The sequence below is a fragment of the Oncorhynchus gorbuscha genome, linkage group LG05 (genome assembly GCF_021184085.1).
Source record: "Oncorhynchus gorbuscha isolate QuinsamMale2020 ecotype Even-year linkage group LG05, OgorEven_v1.0, whole genome shotgun sequence".
In the NCBI taxonomy this organism is placed as follows: domain Eukaryota; kingdom Metazoa; phylum Chordata; class Actinopteri; order Salmoniformes; family Salmonidae; genus Oncorhynchus; species Oncorhynchus gorbuscha.
In genome coordinates this window covers 60,754,934-60,768,902 of record NC_060177.1, presented here as the reverse complement: position 1 = coordinate 60,768,902, position 13,969 = coordinate 60,754,934, and the positions used below count along the sequence as shown (strand labels likewise).

Sequence of the window (13,969 nt, the reverse complement as noted above, 5' to 3'; positions counted from 1 at the left end):
GTGCCTGAAGAATTACATCACTGTCATGGCTTACAACTCTAGTCACCTTTCTGACAGTGGTTGTGCCGTAATGGCCTTGGTCTTTCTCCCTTTACTTGTAAAGTTTCAGCCTCAGGGGTGAGCGTCAAGCCAGCTCCTGCTGCTCCTATTGCCCCTCAGGTAGGTAGAACTGGCACCGGTAGTACACAGTAGAAAATGAAACGAAACTACATACCTATATTTCTGTAGTCCCATGATCCATATTCTCACCAACACGATGAAATGTCACTGATGCCGTTCTTCTGTGTCATGTACAAGGAGTCGTCAGAGGAGAGGAGTCGTCTGCTGAAGGAACGTCTGAGCCGCCTGTTCAGTTCCAACGAGCGGCGCTGTGGCCGCAGTGTCCTGTATGGGGCTGACCTGCTCCAAGCCTGTTCTGTGACCCCAGGGGCTCCTCACTCTGCCCTGAGCCCCAGGGGCTGGAGGTGGGTGGGCAGGGACAGCTGCCTCAGGGCCCAGAGGACCCCTGTGGCCACCACCACACACCTCCAGTCTGCCCTGCTCTCCTCCACACACCGCCAGGATGCCGGCAGCCACCTAGTCAGCAGGTATCCAACTTCCCACGATGGTCAATCACCTCACATCACTGTCAGATTAAACTTTTATTTCAGGATAGACGTGATCACCCTGGTTCAAAATATAGTTATGTTTGCGTATAGTGAATTGAGTTAAAGCCTACTTGAGTTCATATAGCCTTTGGTATTTCTTACAGTCATTAAAAACTCTCTCCTCTCTTTAGGTTATCATGTGTTGTCCCTGTCGCAGTAGCTCCTCCCCCTCACCTGTATGCAGCCAATCCCCCAGCTCCCTACAGCCTGGAGCAGAAGTCGATCAGTCGCAGGCTTCGGGAGGCTGCAGCCCCCTACAGCACAGAGATACACCGCCTGGCCTCTGGACGCCAGCTCCAGTTCCCTGACCTGCAGCTCATGCAGATGGACTCAGGTGAGCTCAGCAGAAGACTATATTTAGCTTTGTGTGCCAGGGCTCTAGGCTCTCCTATAAGCCTGGCTCAACATAGGTAGTCCATTTGCTGCGTGGGCTGCACACATTGTTCGAATTACGCAAAAATGAGCTTCTTTTTTCCCCCGCCGAAGGTAAACTTGAGGCCTTGGCCATTCTGCTCCAGAAGCTGAGGTCGGAGAATCATCGAGTCCTCATCTTCACACAGATGGTGAAGATGCTGGACATCCTGGAGGCCTTCCTGGACCACCGGCAGCTCACATACATCCGCGTGGATGAGAGCCTGACCACAGAGGAACGCCAGGTAAAACACCTTTGTACCAAGGAAGTAATCCGCTGCACCAGTTATGGTGCCTGTGTTATAGGGAGTTCACACACAGAGACTTCTATTGTGTTGCATGACTAGGGTTAATTGTAGTTCACTCACTCAGTGACAGCCCTGCCTCTCTTTCTGTTTCTCCCTGTCTAACACTGGGACCTCTTGATTCAGTGCAGTGTTCTGGCACTATAAGGGGACAGAGTACTACGCTCTCTTCCCTCCCTACTGGATTCTGTTCCTCCTAGGGCCTTAAGAGAAGCACACAGTGACAACTCTAGAGAACCTATGGGGCTATTGGGCTTTTTTAGTGCTGTACTATTTACTTTTCTGCTATCCTTGCCGTTTCATTTTCTGTCAGAAAAACCTGTTTCTGCTACACTTGCTATTTTTATTTTTTGGCTGTCCAATCAGATGTGTCTGCCTCTTGTCTAACCGACCTCTTGTTTAATTCTCCTTCCGTCTCTCTGTCGGTTAGTTGAGGGAACTATACCGGAGGTGTTTTTCCTTTGTAACATTTGAAGCAGAGGAAGCGTGTCTTCATTTGTCTAAAAGACAAAGTATAGTTGTGACGAACTCCTCAGTTTCAGCACACCAGTCACTGATGCAGCATATACTCTTATCATAAACCATACAACCATCTATACCATGTGTTTTGTAGATGCTAGACAAGTATTGGTCAGGGTCACAAGACGTAATGCTACCTATACAATTATCTTAATTGGAGTATTGGGATAGGATACAACTCTGAAGCCCTCTCCGTAGGACTAATCTGTCTCTCTCTTGATATCTCCCTCCCATCAGGAGCATATGAAGACCTTCAACAGGAACAGACAGGTATTCTGTAGCATTCTGACTAACCGCTGCTGCTCGGCCGTGGGGACCGTGTTCGATGCAGACACCATTATATTCTATGACACAGACCTCAACCCCAGCATGGACGCCCGCACCCAGGAGTGGTGCGACAAGATCGGACGCTTCAAGGACATCCACATCTATAGGTAACACACAGGCTAAAGACATGTTCTGCCATACAGTTGAAGTCTGAAGTTTACATACACCTTAGCTAAATACATTGAAACTCAGTTTTTCACAATTCCTGACATATAATCCTAGTAAAAATTCACTGTCTTAGGTCAGTTAGTATCAACACTTTATTTTAAGAAGGTGAAATGTCAGAATAATAGTAGAGATAATTATTTATTTCAGGTTTTATTTCTTTCACAAGCTTCCCACAATAAGTTGCGTGAATTTTGGCCCATTCCTCCTAACAGAGCTGGTGTAACTGAGTCAGGTTTGTAGGCCTCCTTGCTCGGACACGCTTTTTTAGTTCTGCCCACAAATGTTCAATAGGATTGTTGTCCTTTAGCCATTTTGCCACAACTTTGGAAGTATGCTTTGGGTCATTGTCCATTTGGAAGACCCATTTGCGACCAAGCTTTAACTTCCCGACTGATGTCTTGAGATGTTGCTTCAATATATCCACATTATTTCCCTCCCTCATGAAGCCATCTATTTTGTGAACTGCACCATTTCCTTCTACAGAAAAGCACCCCCACAACATGATGCTGCCACCCCCGTGCTTCATGGTTGGGATGGTGTTCTTTGGCTTGCAAGCCTCCCCCTTTTTACTCCAAACTTTACGATGGTCATTATGGCAAAACTGTTCTATTTTTGTTTCATCAGTCCGGAGGACATTTCTCCAAAAAGTACGATCTTTGTCCCCATGTGCAGTTGCAAACCGTAGTCTGGCTTTTTTATGGCGGTTTTGGAGAGGTGACTTCTTCCTTGCTGAGCGGCCTTTCATGTTATGTCGATATAGGACTCGTTTTACTGTGGATATAGATACTTTTGTACCTGTTTCCTCCAGCATCTTCACAAGGTCCTTTTCTGTTGTTCTGGGATTGATTTGCACCAAAGTACGTTCATCTCTAGGAGACTCCTTCCTGAGCGGTATGACGGCTGCGTGGTTACATGGTGTTTAACCTTGCGCACTATTGTTTGTTCAGATGAACGTGGTACCTTCAGGCGTTTGAAAATTACTCTCAAGGATGAACCAGACTTGTGGAGGGCTATCATTTTTTTCTGAAATCTTGGCTGATTTCTTTTGATTTTCCCATGATGTCAAGCAAAGAGGCACAGAGTTTGAAGGTAGGCCTTGAATTACATCCACAAGTACACCTCCAATTGACTCAAATGATGTCAATTAGCCTATCAGAAGCTTCTAAAGCATTGACATAATTTTCTGGCTTTTTCCAAGCTGTTTAAAGGCACAGTCAACTTAGTGTATGTAAACTTCTGACCCACTGGAATTGTGATGCAGTGAATTATAAGTGAAACAATCTGTCTGTAAACAATTGTTGGAAAAATGACTTGTGTCATGCACAAAGTAGATGTCCTTACCGACTTGTCAAAACTATAATTTGTGGAGTGGTTGAAAAACAAGTTTTAATGACTCCAACCTAAGTGTATGTAAACTTCTGACTTCAACTGTAACTCTACATACCATATCAGGATGACTATCTGGAATGTTAGTCAGTTTGAAGTTGGTAACTTGGTATTTTGTATCCCAGACTGGAGAGTGGGAACTCCATTGAAGAGAAGCTGCTGAAGAACGGCACCAAGGATCTGATCAGAGAGGTGGCTGCCCAGGGGACTGACTACACCCTGGCATTCCTCACACAGGTAGGATCTTTTACCCTCACTCCAACCAGCCCCCAGCCCCACTCACACAGGTAGAATATTTTACCCTCACTCCAACCAGCCCCACTCACACAGGTAGAATCTTTTACCCTCACTACAACCAGCCCCACTCACACAGGTAGGATCTTTTACCCTCACTCCAACCAGCCCCACTCACACAGGTAGGATCTTTTACCCTCACTCCAACCAGCCCCCAGCCCCACTCACACAGGTAGGATCTTTTACCCTCACTCCAACCAGCCCCACTCACACAGGTAGGATCTTTTACCCTCACACCAACAAGCCCCACTCACACAGGTAGGATCTTTTACCCTCACTCCAACCAGCCCCACTCACACAGGTAGGATCTTTTACCCTCACTCCCAGCCCCACCAGCCCCACTCCAACCAGCCCAGGTAGGATCTTTTACCCTCACACCAACCAGCCCCACTCACACAGGTAGGATTTTTACCCTCACTCCAATCAGCCCCACTCACACAGGTAGGATCTTTTACCCTCACACCAACCAGCCCCACTCACACAGGTAGGATCTTTTACCCTCACTCCAACCAGCCCCCAGCCCCACTCACACAGGTAGGATTTTTACCCTCACACCAACCAAACACCAGCCCCACTCTGACTAAAACCACATACTATATTATTACATATGCTGTGTCTCTGTCCAGCGGACCATCCAGGACCTGTTTGAGGTGGAGACCGGCTCTGGGGAGAAGGTTGAGGAGTTTGTTGTTCTGCACCAGGAGCCGTCTCCCTCTGAGGCAATCTCTCCCCGCGTGGCCAGGCCCTACATCCAGGCCCTTCACAGCATCAGCCTGGATGCCCCACCACCAGAGTGGCAGGGGGAGGAGGGTCAGGAGGAGGACCTGGAGAAAGAGGCACAAGTCAAAGAAAGGCCCTCTCAGCTGGAGGAGCTCAGTGCTGTCATGGACCAGGTGATCAACAGTCATTAAGTGCCTTCTTACAGTATGTTGTAGACTACATACCAGGGAGCTAAAACATCAGTTTTAACTAGAGCAGGATGGTCTTGTTGACTACATACCAGGGAGCTAACACATTAGTTTTAACTAGAGCTGGATGATCTTGTAGGCTACATACCAGGGAGCTAAAACATCAGTTTTAACTAGAGCAGGATGGTCTTGTTGACTACATACCAGGGAGCTAACACATTAGTTTTAACTACAGCTGGATGGTCTTGTAGGCTACATACCAGGGAGCTAACACATTAGTTTTAACTACAGCTGGATGGTCTTGTAGGCTACATACCAGGGAGCTAACACATTAGTTTTAACTAGAGCAGGATGGTCTTGTTGACTACATACCAGGGAGCTAACACATTAGTTTTAACTACAGCTGGATGGTCTTGTAGGCTACATACCAGGGAGCTAACACATTAGTTTTAACTACAGCTGGATGGTCTTGTTGACTACATACCAGGGAGCTAACACATTAGTTTTAACTAGAGCTGGATGGTCTTGTAGGCTACATACCAGGGAGCTAACACATTAGTTTTAACTAGAGCTGGATGGTCTTGTAGGCTACATACCAGGGAGCTAACACATTAGTTTTAACTAGAGCTGGATGGTCTTGTAGGCTACATACCAGGGAGCTAACACATTAGTTTTAACTACAGCTGGATGGTCTTGTAGGCTACATACCAGGGAGCTAAAACATTAGTTTTAACTACAGCTGTCTTGTAGGCTACATACCAGGGAGCTAACACATTAGTTTTAACTAGAGCTGGATGGTCTTGTAGGCTACATACCAGGGAGCTAACACATTAGTTTTAACTACAGCTGGATGGTCTTGTAGGCTACATACCAGGGAGCTAACACATTAGTTTTAACTACAGCTGGATGGTCTTGTAGGCTACATACCAGGGAGCTAACACATTAGTTTTAACTACAGCTGGATGGTCTTGTAGGCTACATACCAGGGAGCTAACACATTAGTTTTAACTACAGCTGGATGGTCTTGTAGGCTACATACCAGGGAGCTAACACATTAGTTTTAACTAGAGCAGGATGGTCTTGTTGACTACATACCAGGGAGCTAACACATTAGTTTTAACTACAGCTGGATGGTCTTTAGTTTTAACTACAGCTGGACTTGTATACATACCAGGGAGCTAACACATTAGTTTTAACTACAGCTGGATGGTCTTGTAGGCTACATACCAGGGAGCTAACACATTAGTTTTAACTACAGCTGGATGGTCTTGTAGGCTACATACCAGGGAGCTAACACATTAGTTTTAACTAGAGCAGGATGATCTTGTAGGCTACATACCAGGGAGCTAACACATTAGTTTTAACTACAGCTGGATGGTCTTGTTGACTACATACCAGGGAGCTAACACATTAGTTTTAACTACAGCTGGATGGTCTTGTAGGCTACATACCAGGGAGCTAACACATTAGTTTTAACTACAGCTGGATGGTCTTGTAGGCTACATACCAGGGAGCTAACACATCAGTTTTAACTACAGCTGGATGGTCTTGTAGACTACATACCAGGGAGCTAACACATCATTTTTAACTAGAGCTGAATTGTCTTAAACTTATACTCCATCAGCTGACGCCGATTGAAAAATATGCCCTGCAATACCTGGAGTATCTTCATGTCAGTGAAGACGAACATGTTGCCAAGGTAAGACTCAAAACAGTCCTCTCAGTAGTACCTCTGGATGTCTAACTCGGAAGACCTTGCATTCTCAAGTAGCACCAGACCACAATTAAAAACAACGTTGAAAATGATTTCAAGACTAATGTGAATTCCAGGAGCGACTGTTGTGTGCAAAGAGAGGCTGGGAGATGCAGCACCTCCAGAAACTGAAGGCTGAAGACTCAGAGAGGATGATCATTGAGGACGAGGAGAACCTGTTCACCTACACCAGAGAGGATGCTTACAACATGGTAGGCTTTCACTCTCTCATCTGGTGGTCACGGTGTTGAGATGAGAACAGAGCCTTTAGGGAGTTTTCATTGTAACTCCGTGGTAATGGGAGCTTAGCTCTTGTCTCTGTTTCAACAGGAGTATGTGTTTGATGGAGAAGATGGCCAAACGGAAATCATGCCGGTAAGTCAGTCACACAATGTCTACATCAAATCAAAGGGTATTGGTCACGTTCACGGTTTTGCAGATGTTATCGCAGGTGCATTGAAATGCTTATGTTTCTAGCTCTAACAACGCAGCAATATCTAGCAATACAATAACGATACACACATAATCAACAAAAAACTGACTTATCAGAACGAGCAAGACATGACAGTACCTGAGTTATGTCATAGTGAAGCCTCATATGATCCATGAGCCTGTCAACTGTATGTTATGGTTCTGGTTGCAGCTGTGGACTCCACCTACCCCACCGCAGGATGACAACGACATCTATATCGACTCTGTCATCTGTCTGATGTACGACTCTGCTCCCATGCCGGAGTCCAAACTGCCTCCTGTCTACATCCGCAAGGAGCACAAGAGACTCAAGATGGACCCCTCGGGTAAGGCTTTGTATTTCTGTAACAAGCATTACAGTATGGTACATTGTGTGTGTGATGCACGTGTGAGCTCTGTCCTAACCCATGTGCTTGTGCTCCGCAGCAGGCAGGAAGAAGAAGAAGGGTCATGGGGAGACAGTGATTCCTCCTCGTTCCCTCTTTGAGAAGGCCAGCATGCTCAAAGTCCGCCGCGAGGGCAAGGACCAAAAGAAGAACTTCTCCCTGAAGCAGCAGGCGCCCTTCGCCAAGCCTCTGCCCTCGCTGGTCAAACCTGCCATGGAGGCCGGACAGGACAATCCGGAGTGGCTCATCAGTGAAGACTGGGCCCTGCTACAGGTACTGAGAAGGCTGCTACTGAAATGGCTTGTTTTTCCCACGGTGGAAATGTCTGTCATAATGTACGTTTGCTAGGTACTCTCAGATGAGGTGAACTAAAATATACTTAGAAGCTAAGCTATTTGTAATTGTGGTGAAATGTGTTGTAGTTAAGTTAGTATGATGTGTTCTGTTAGTGAAGTGTCCCCTCTCTCTGTCCGCGGCAGGCTTTGAAGCAGCTCCTGGAGCTCCCTCTGAACCTAACCATCATGTCTCCGGCCCACACGCCCAACTGGGACCTGGTCAGCGACGTGGTCAACTCCTGCAGCCGGATCTACCGCTCGCCCAAGCAGTGTCGCAACCGCTACGAGAACGTCATCATCCCCCGGGAGGAGGGCAAGGTGAGCAGCCATGACTACTAAAGTCCTGAATGACAGCGGTTGTTTTGAGGATTCAGATAATTAACCCATACCGTTTTTGTTACTCGTTTTAGTTGGTGTATGAGGCGAACCCCAAGAAGAAAACCAAGAGCATATACAAGGTCCATTGCCCTACTCTTGTCTTTTACAGTGGTCATATTGTTGGATTCACAGAGCTCTCTTGATTGGACAGTTTCCCTCCTTTCTCCTTCCCCAGTCTAAGAACAGCCGGCCGCTCCGGACCTGTCAGATCTACACCCAGGATGACAACGCTACACACATCCAGCTCTACAACAGCCGCTTTGAGCTCATGAAGATCATCGCCAGCAAGAGGAGTCCCCCCATCAAACCCCTGTAAGCACTCAACATGACCATTCCTCTGTAGCATGAAGTAATGCATGTTGTTTTATCAGCCTCTTGATAAACATGCTTAGTGTGCAACTATCAATTAACTCTATGGAATGTTTGCTTCATCCTCAAAGTCTGGGGATGAACCCATTCCAGAAGAACCCCAAACATGCCTCCGTCCTGGCAGAAAGTGGGATCGGCTACGACAAGCCCCTCCCTCCCATTCAGGTGGCATCACAACGTGCTGAAAGGATTGCCAAGGAGAAGAAGGTGTGTACTGTTACTGTATATTCTCTCTGGTTTTGGATTAATGGCTAAGTATGCAGTGTGACAGTGCTCGCGCTCTGATCTTCAACATTCCTATCTGTCTGTGTCCTGCCAGGCCCTAGCAGAGCAGCAGAGGACTCAGCAGCTAGCTCAGCAGGCTGGAGCCCCCCAGGCCGTGGCCGGTGCTGCCCAACCCCAGGCTGGGGCTCCTGCTTTAAGCCAAGCCCAGGCCCCGGGAGTCCCCCAGGCCCCTGCAGCGACTGGAGCTACCGCTGTACCCAACACCACTGTCCTGGTGAGAATGGGGAAAACCAGACCATTTTCAATGTCAGACCAAGAGCTGTCTATATAGATTTATTTTGGGGAAAGAAAATGTTTTTACGAGAACGTTGCTTGTGTATTTCAGGCTGGAGCCATTAAGAATGCTGCTGGGGGGGCGACCATTCAAACTGGTGGGTTTTCATGGCACAGTCATTGATCATTACAAAACATTTGGTCTGTAATGAAATAATCACTTCTTAAATACTTTCCTTTTTGTCCCTTTCAGGCACCGTAGCGGGGAACGTGATTGTGAACACAGTGTCTGGAGTTCCTCCAAGTCCGTTCCAGGCCAACAAACGGCTGGCATCACCAGGTCAAGTCATACCAGGCACACTGTCTGTAAGTCACTCTATGTATTTACCCTGTTATTGTTTCCCTCAACTCCTAGGGAATCTTTCCCAGTTTTTGTTATAACACACAATCACCATTGTTTGAGAAATATTCAGTCTTGCTGACTGAAGTGAATGGTCCTAGTAGGTGTTGACTGTTGGTCAAACATGATGTCCTGTGTTCGTGTCCCCCTTCCAGCCTGCCGGTGCAGCAGGAGCCCAGGTGGTCCACTCCCAGCAGAGAGCCGTACCTGCTGCTGCCACCCCTGGAGAGGTGATCGCCATAGCTACAGGTCAGGGTGTCAGGGCTGTTACCCCGGTGACCGCCTCTGCGGTGGTGTCCACCACTCTGACCCCAGTGCAGTCTCAGACCCGCTCCCTGGTCACTCAGGTCACACCAGGTACTGGACACATTATTCACACTGAACACATACAATCAATTCATCTATCAAATTAATTTAGATATTAAAGTTGATTAACACCAACTTTAAAGTAACCCGTCAAAGAAAACATACAACATAATTAAAGTGCCCTGTTGCCTGGTTTTGTGATCTGACCCCTCTCCCTCTTTGTCCCCAGCCACAGGCATGCAGCTGTCCCAGGGGAAGCCCATAACCCAGGCCCACCTCCACATGCTCCGCCAGCAGCAGCTCCAGCAGCAGCAACAACAGCAGGTTTCATCTCCACAAGGCATTAAGGCTGTGGGCAAACCCCAGGTATTGTGTTCTACAGAGAAGCCCTTCATTCACTGCATGGCCTCCTGGCATTAGCTGCTACTGATGCTCAGTCCCCTTCTCAAAGCAGTGCAAGTTTAACACTTTGCAAGTCTATGTGAATGCACTTAAATTGGATTCACGTAGGATTGCAAAATTCATCTGTCAGCGAACCACACTGCACTATATTTCAGATTCTAAGATGTTAAAGCACTTGAGATATAACTTGACTTTAACTCGTTCTCTGACTGTAGGAGCTGCTGAAGATGCACAAGCAGAAGATGCAGATGTCCCAGCAGCAGGTGGCAGTGGCAGCAGCCCAGGGCCAGCAGCAGGCAGGCCAACAGGCCTCCCAGGTCCAGCTGGCTAACCCCCAGGCAGCCCAGGCCAACCCACAGCTAGCTGCTGTAGCTGCTGCTCCCAGAGCCGGGGCCGTGCTGGCTGGTTCCACCGTAGCCAACTTGCAGCTGGCCAGACTGGTGAGGACCAACTTTATCCCCTGCTCTTGTTTTTTTTCCACAGTATGTAGCCTGGTCTAGGGGATTAGTACCACTGTTGTGATTTATTATTTTCAGACTGGTAAATGCCACACAATGTCACTGCTGAGACGTGTCCATTTAACCGTGATGAATTAATGATCCATTGAAACAGTGTTTAGAACTGTGTTTGTCTTTGCCACCCCAGACGCGGGTGCCCACCCAGGGTCAGATCCAGGCCCAGCCAGGGCAGACGGCCCAGGTGACCCTCACTAAGCCCCCCGTAGTCTCTGTGCCCGCTGTGGTCTCCTCCACTGGCGTCACCACACTGCCCGTCTCTGTGGCTGGTATCAGTGTGGCCATTGGCCAGGCCCAGAAAACAGGTGGGGAAGCCCTCCTATTCTCAGCAACTGATTAGACTGAAGCACTCAGAATATTTTCCTCTTAGCACAAAAACACATACCCCCACACTCCCTCTGTTGGTTGAGGTTGTCCTGTCCCTGAGTCACTATGTTTCTCTTCTGCTCCTGTAGGTGGGCCGGTGTTGCCGCCCCCGTTCCCCCAGATGCAGGTGCAGCAGCTGCTCCAGATGAAGAAGCAGCAGGCAGCCGTGCAGGCAGCAGCAGCCCAGCAGAAAGCAGTGGAGCCACAGCAAGGACCGGCCACTGTGCAGCAGAAGGTGCGGCTCAAGAGACAAATATTTAAGTGTTCTCGTTGTTACCATAAGGGTATGGGCTGGTCAGAGGTGCATTTCTAATCTGAACTGAAAGTGGCGCTTATGAAACTACAATCCAGTCTGTCAATAGTTGCCATGCATTTTTGTCAGAAGAATCATGTTGTGAACCTAGTTCTGCTCTGTCCTCTCCCTCAGTTGGGCACCCAGCAGGTGACAGTGCAGGGTCCCCAGGCCGCCCAGCAGCAGAAGGTCACCTATGCTGCCACCACCCAGCTCCAAACTGGCATCAAGACCCAGTTCTTCACTACCTCCATCGCCCAGGCTGGAAAACCCACTGGGGCCCAGCAAATCCAGGTATGCACTCATCTACTACTCAGATACTTCAACCCACTGGCCTTTAGGTTCTAGGTCATACATGTATAGAGGGCTATTATCCAGAGGTGTGAGGAAAGCTAACTGTTTTCCCTTGTATATTAGGTGGCTAAGCTCCCCCAGATAGTGCAGGGGCAATCCACTGTCGCCAACATCCAGCAGATCGTATCACCTCCACAGCAGGTAAGAGCACTATGCCCCAACAGAAGGGCAGAATTATACAGGATTCTTATGAGGCATAAGGAATGAGAAGTAACAGGTTTTGCTTACTGTGCGTCATGACCTTTCACGTCTTCCATGCATGTGACTCAAATACCAGTCAGCTTGCTTAAATTGCACAATGCTTTCGTGCGTTTTGTCATTTCGGTCATTCCCTTCAAACTCTTGTGAAATGTCATGACAGTGAATATAGCTACCAAGAGGGCAGTATAGTCTGGTAACGTTGTCGTCTGTCTAATGTGACCCTCTTGTGTCGTACCAGATCCACTCCCAGACTGTGCCCTTGACCCAGACTGCATCCTCAGCCCAGCCCCAGGTCCAGATGATTCCATCAGGCACATCCCAGGTGGTTCAGCAGAAGCTTCTCCAGCAGCAGGTGGTGACTGCAGTCGCCTCGCCTCAGATCCAGACCACCTCTCCTCACAGCCCGGCCCAGCAGGCCCAAGCGCCTGCTGCAGCCGAGTCCCCTGTACTACAGCAGCCAGCCAAGGGCCAGGCTCGCGGAGGGGCCATGAGGGGCAAGAACCAGGTCAAGCCCAGCGGGGGCAGCAGCTAGGAGCCCACAGGAATAGTTAGCACTCCCCTTTCAGCTAGGCCAAAGAGCCCATATCATCAGTGTAAATGCACTCACAATGACATGAAGAGATGCTTTCACTTTGGCAGAGTGGTGAAGTCCTGACTGAGGTGGCTGTGTTGAATCTAACCTGGCTAAAGGAACTGCTCCATGTAAAGGAATGGCATGTCTTCAAGAGTGTTAATCTTCTACAACAGTTTTGTAACTGTTTCAGAAGGTCACCCCTGGAGGCAACCTCCCCCTGCACCAATCTAATAAAGATCTGAAAAGCATATTCATGCATTTCATATTGATTAATATATTAATGTTACTACGTGGCTGAAGCCTATGGGCTGGTGCATCACTAATTTGGGGGAATGTTCATTTGAATGTTTTGTATATTCATACACTGCCCTCCTTGGCGTCCTCATGCTTACCTTTTATGTCTGTAATTTCCTAGTTGTTTATAGATATAGAACATACCAATCATATCATGATCAAGTAATGTAACTACATATCAGTACTACAGCTGCATTGCCTACCAGAAGGATAAGTGAGGATTTCAGTCCTCATTCACAGTACCAATTTAACATTGAAAGAGGTGTCCTTAAAAGTTAGCTCATTTAAGCTTGCCATGTCAAACTGCCCCAATAGTCATTGTATCGCAGTTAAACAAACCACTCAATACACAAATAAAATACAATCTGGATGTGATTTTTGCAGATACTCTATGGAAAATAATGCACGTTCCTTTAGTCCATTGTAACACTGTAAACATTAAGTATCTTGTTCTCGTGTCATTTTGTATTGATGTAAAAAAAAAATGTAAATAACAATGGAAAACATTTGTACTTGTAAAGTAGTTTATTTGATTTTTTTTCAGCCTAATTGTAATAAATTGTCTTGTTTTTATACACTATCTGCGCTGACCTTAGTATATGAGTGAGATATGTAGGACTCTTAAAAGCTATGAAGCTCAAGAAAGCATATTGTCTTGATTGTGTCTTTGGCACCTGGATAAGTGATGGCAGGCAGTGTTACCATTGTGCACCGGCATAACCTAGCTATCTATAGCGGCAACCAGCTGATGTCTGTCAGTTTCATAGGTTGACTTTTTATATGACCGTTTGAAATTAATGGGGACTACTCATGTTGAATATGCTGCAATAGATAACAATTGTGTTTTAGCAGTGAGGGAGACAAAGCTCTCAACACACAGTTATCCTATGCTGAAGAGGCAATGTATTGAGATAGGAGGGCAGAGAGAGCTCAGGCCTACAGCCACTCAGATCATAGTTCAGAGAGCACGCCAGTGTCAGGAGACCATCTGGATCAGACCTTGTTCAGAAGAGCTAGCTATACAAACACCACCATAGTTAATGTGGCAATCACTGCTAACATTAAAAAGCCAGTTATTTTGTCATTGATTTGTTAACGGGGGAGCACATA

The 13,969-nt window shown here is 47.3% G+C and overlaps 1 protein-coding gene and 1 non-coding gene across 10 annotated transcripts in view; both read left to right on the top strand.

Annotated features, from left to right (window-relative positions):
* LOC124036233 (E1A-binding protein p400-like) overlaps positions 1-13,439 on the top strand; it is a 30,021-nt gene extending 16,582 nt beyond the window's left edge. For 8 of the 9 annotated variants that reach the window (XM_046350524.1, XM_046350529.1, XM_046350528.1 and 5 more), the window contains 27 exons: positions 104-159; positions 298-587; positions 779-981; positions 1,134-1,303; positions 2,120-2,316; positions 3,889-4,000; positions 4,684-4,950; positions 6,590-6,664; positions 6,796-6,930; positions 7,049-7,093; positions 7,362-7,515; positions 7,616-7,848; positions 8,055-8,228; positions 8,321-8,368; positions 8,464-8,600; positions 8,729-8,864; positions 8,977-9,156; positions 9,268-9,313; positions 9,409-9,521; positions 9,711-9,912; positions 10,091-10,227; positions 10,479-10,703; positions 10,909-11,083; positions 11,234-11,379; positions 11,572-11,730; positions 11,854-11,931; positions 12,230-13,439. In XM_046350524.1, coding sequence (XP_046206480.1) covers positions 104-159; positions 298-587; positions 779-981; positions 1,134-1,303; positions 2,120-2,316; positions 3,889-4,000; positions 4,684-4,950; positions 6,590-6,664; positions 6,796-6,930; positions 7,049-7,093; positions 7,362-7,515; positions 7,616-7,848; positions 8,055-8,228; positions 8,321-8,368; positions 8,464-8,600; positions 8,729-8,864; positions 8,977-9,156; positions 9,268-9,313; positions 9,409-9,521; positions 9,711-9,912; positions 10,091-10,227; positions 10,479-10,703; positions 10,909-11,083; positions 11,234-11,379; positions 11,572-11,730; positions 11,854-11,931; positions 12,230-12,523 — 4,187 coding nt within the window. In that variant the 3' untranslated portion in view covers positions 12,524-13,439. The remainder of the gene's footprint in view (positions 1-103; positions 160-297; positions 588-778; positions 982-1,133; positions 1,304-2,119; positions 2,317-3,888; positions 4,001-4,683; positions 4,951-6,589; positions 6,665-6,795; positions 6,931-7,048; positions 7,094-7,361; positions 7,516-7,615; positions 7,849-8,054; positions 8,229-8,320; positions 8,369-8,463; positions 8,601-8,728; positions 8,865-8,976; positions 9,157-9,267; positions 9,314-9,408; positions 9,522-9,710; positions 9,913-10,090; positions 10,228-10,478; positions 10,704-10,908; positions 11,084-11,233; positions 11,380-11,571; positions 11,731-11,853; positions 11,932-12,229) is intronic. The other variant, XM_046350526.1, reaches the window with a different exon arrangement.
* On the top strand, positions 1,456-1,585 carry LOC124036797. Its single transcript, XR_006839046.1, has one exon. It is a non-coding gene; the product is annotated as a small nucleolar RNA SNORA49 (small nucleolar RNA).
* Positions 13,440-13,969: the final 530 nt, after the last annotated feature.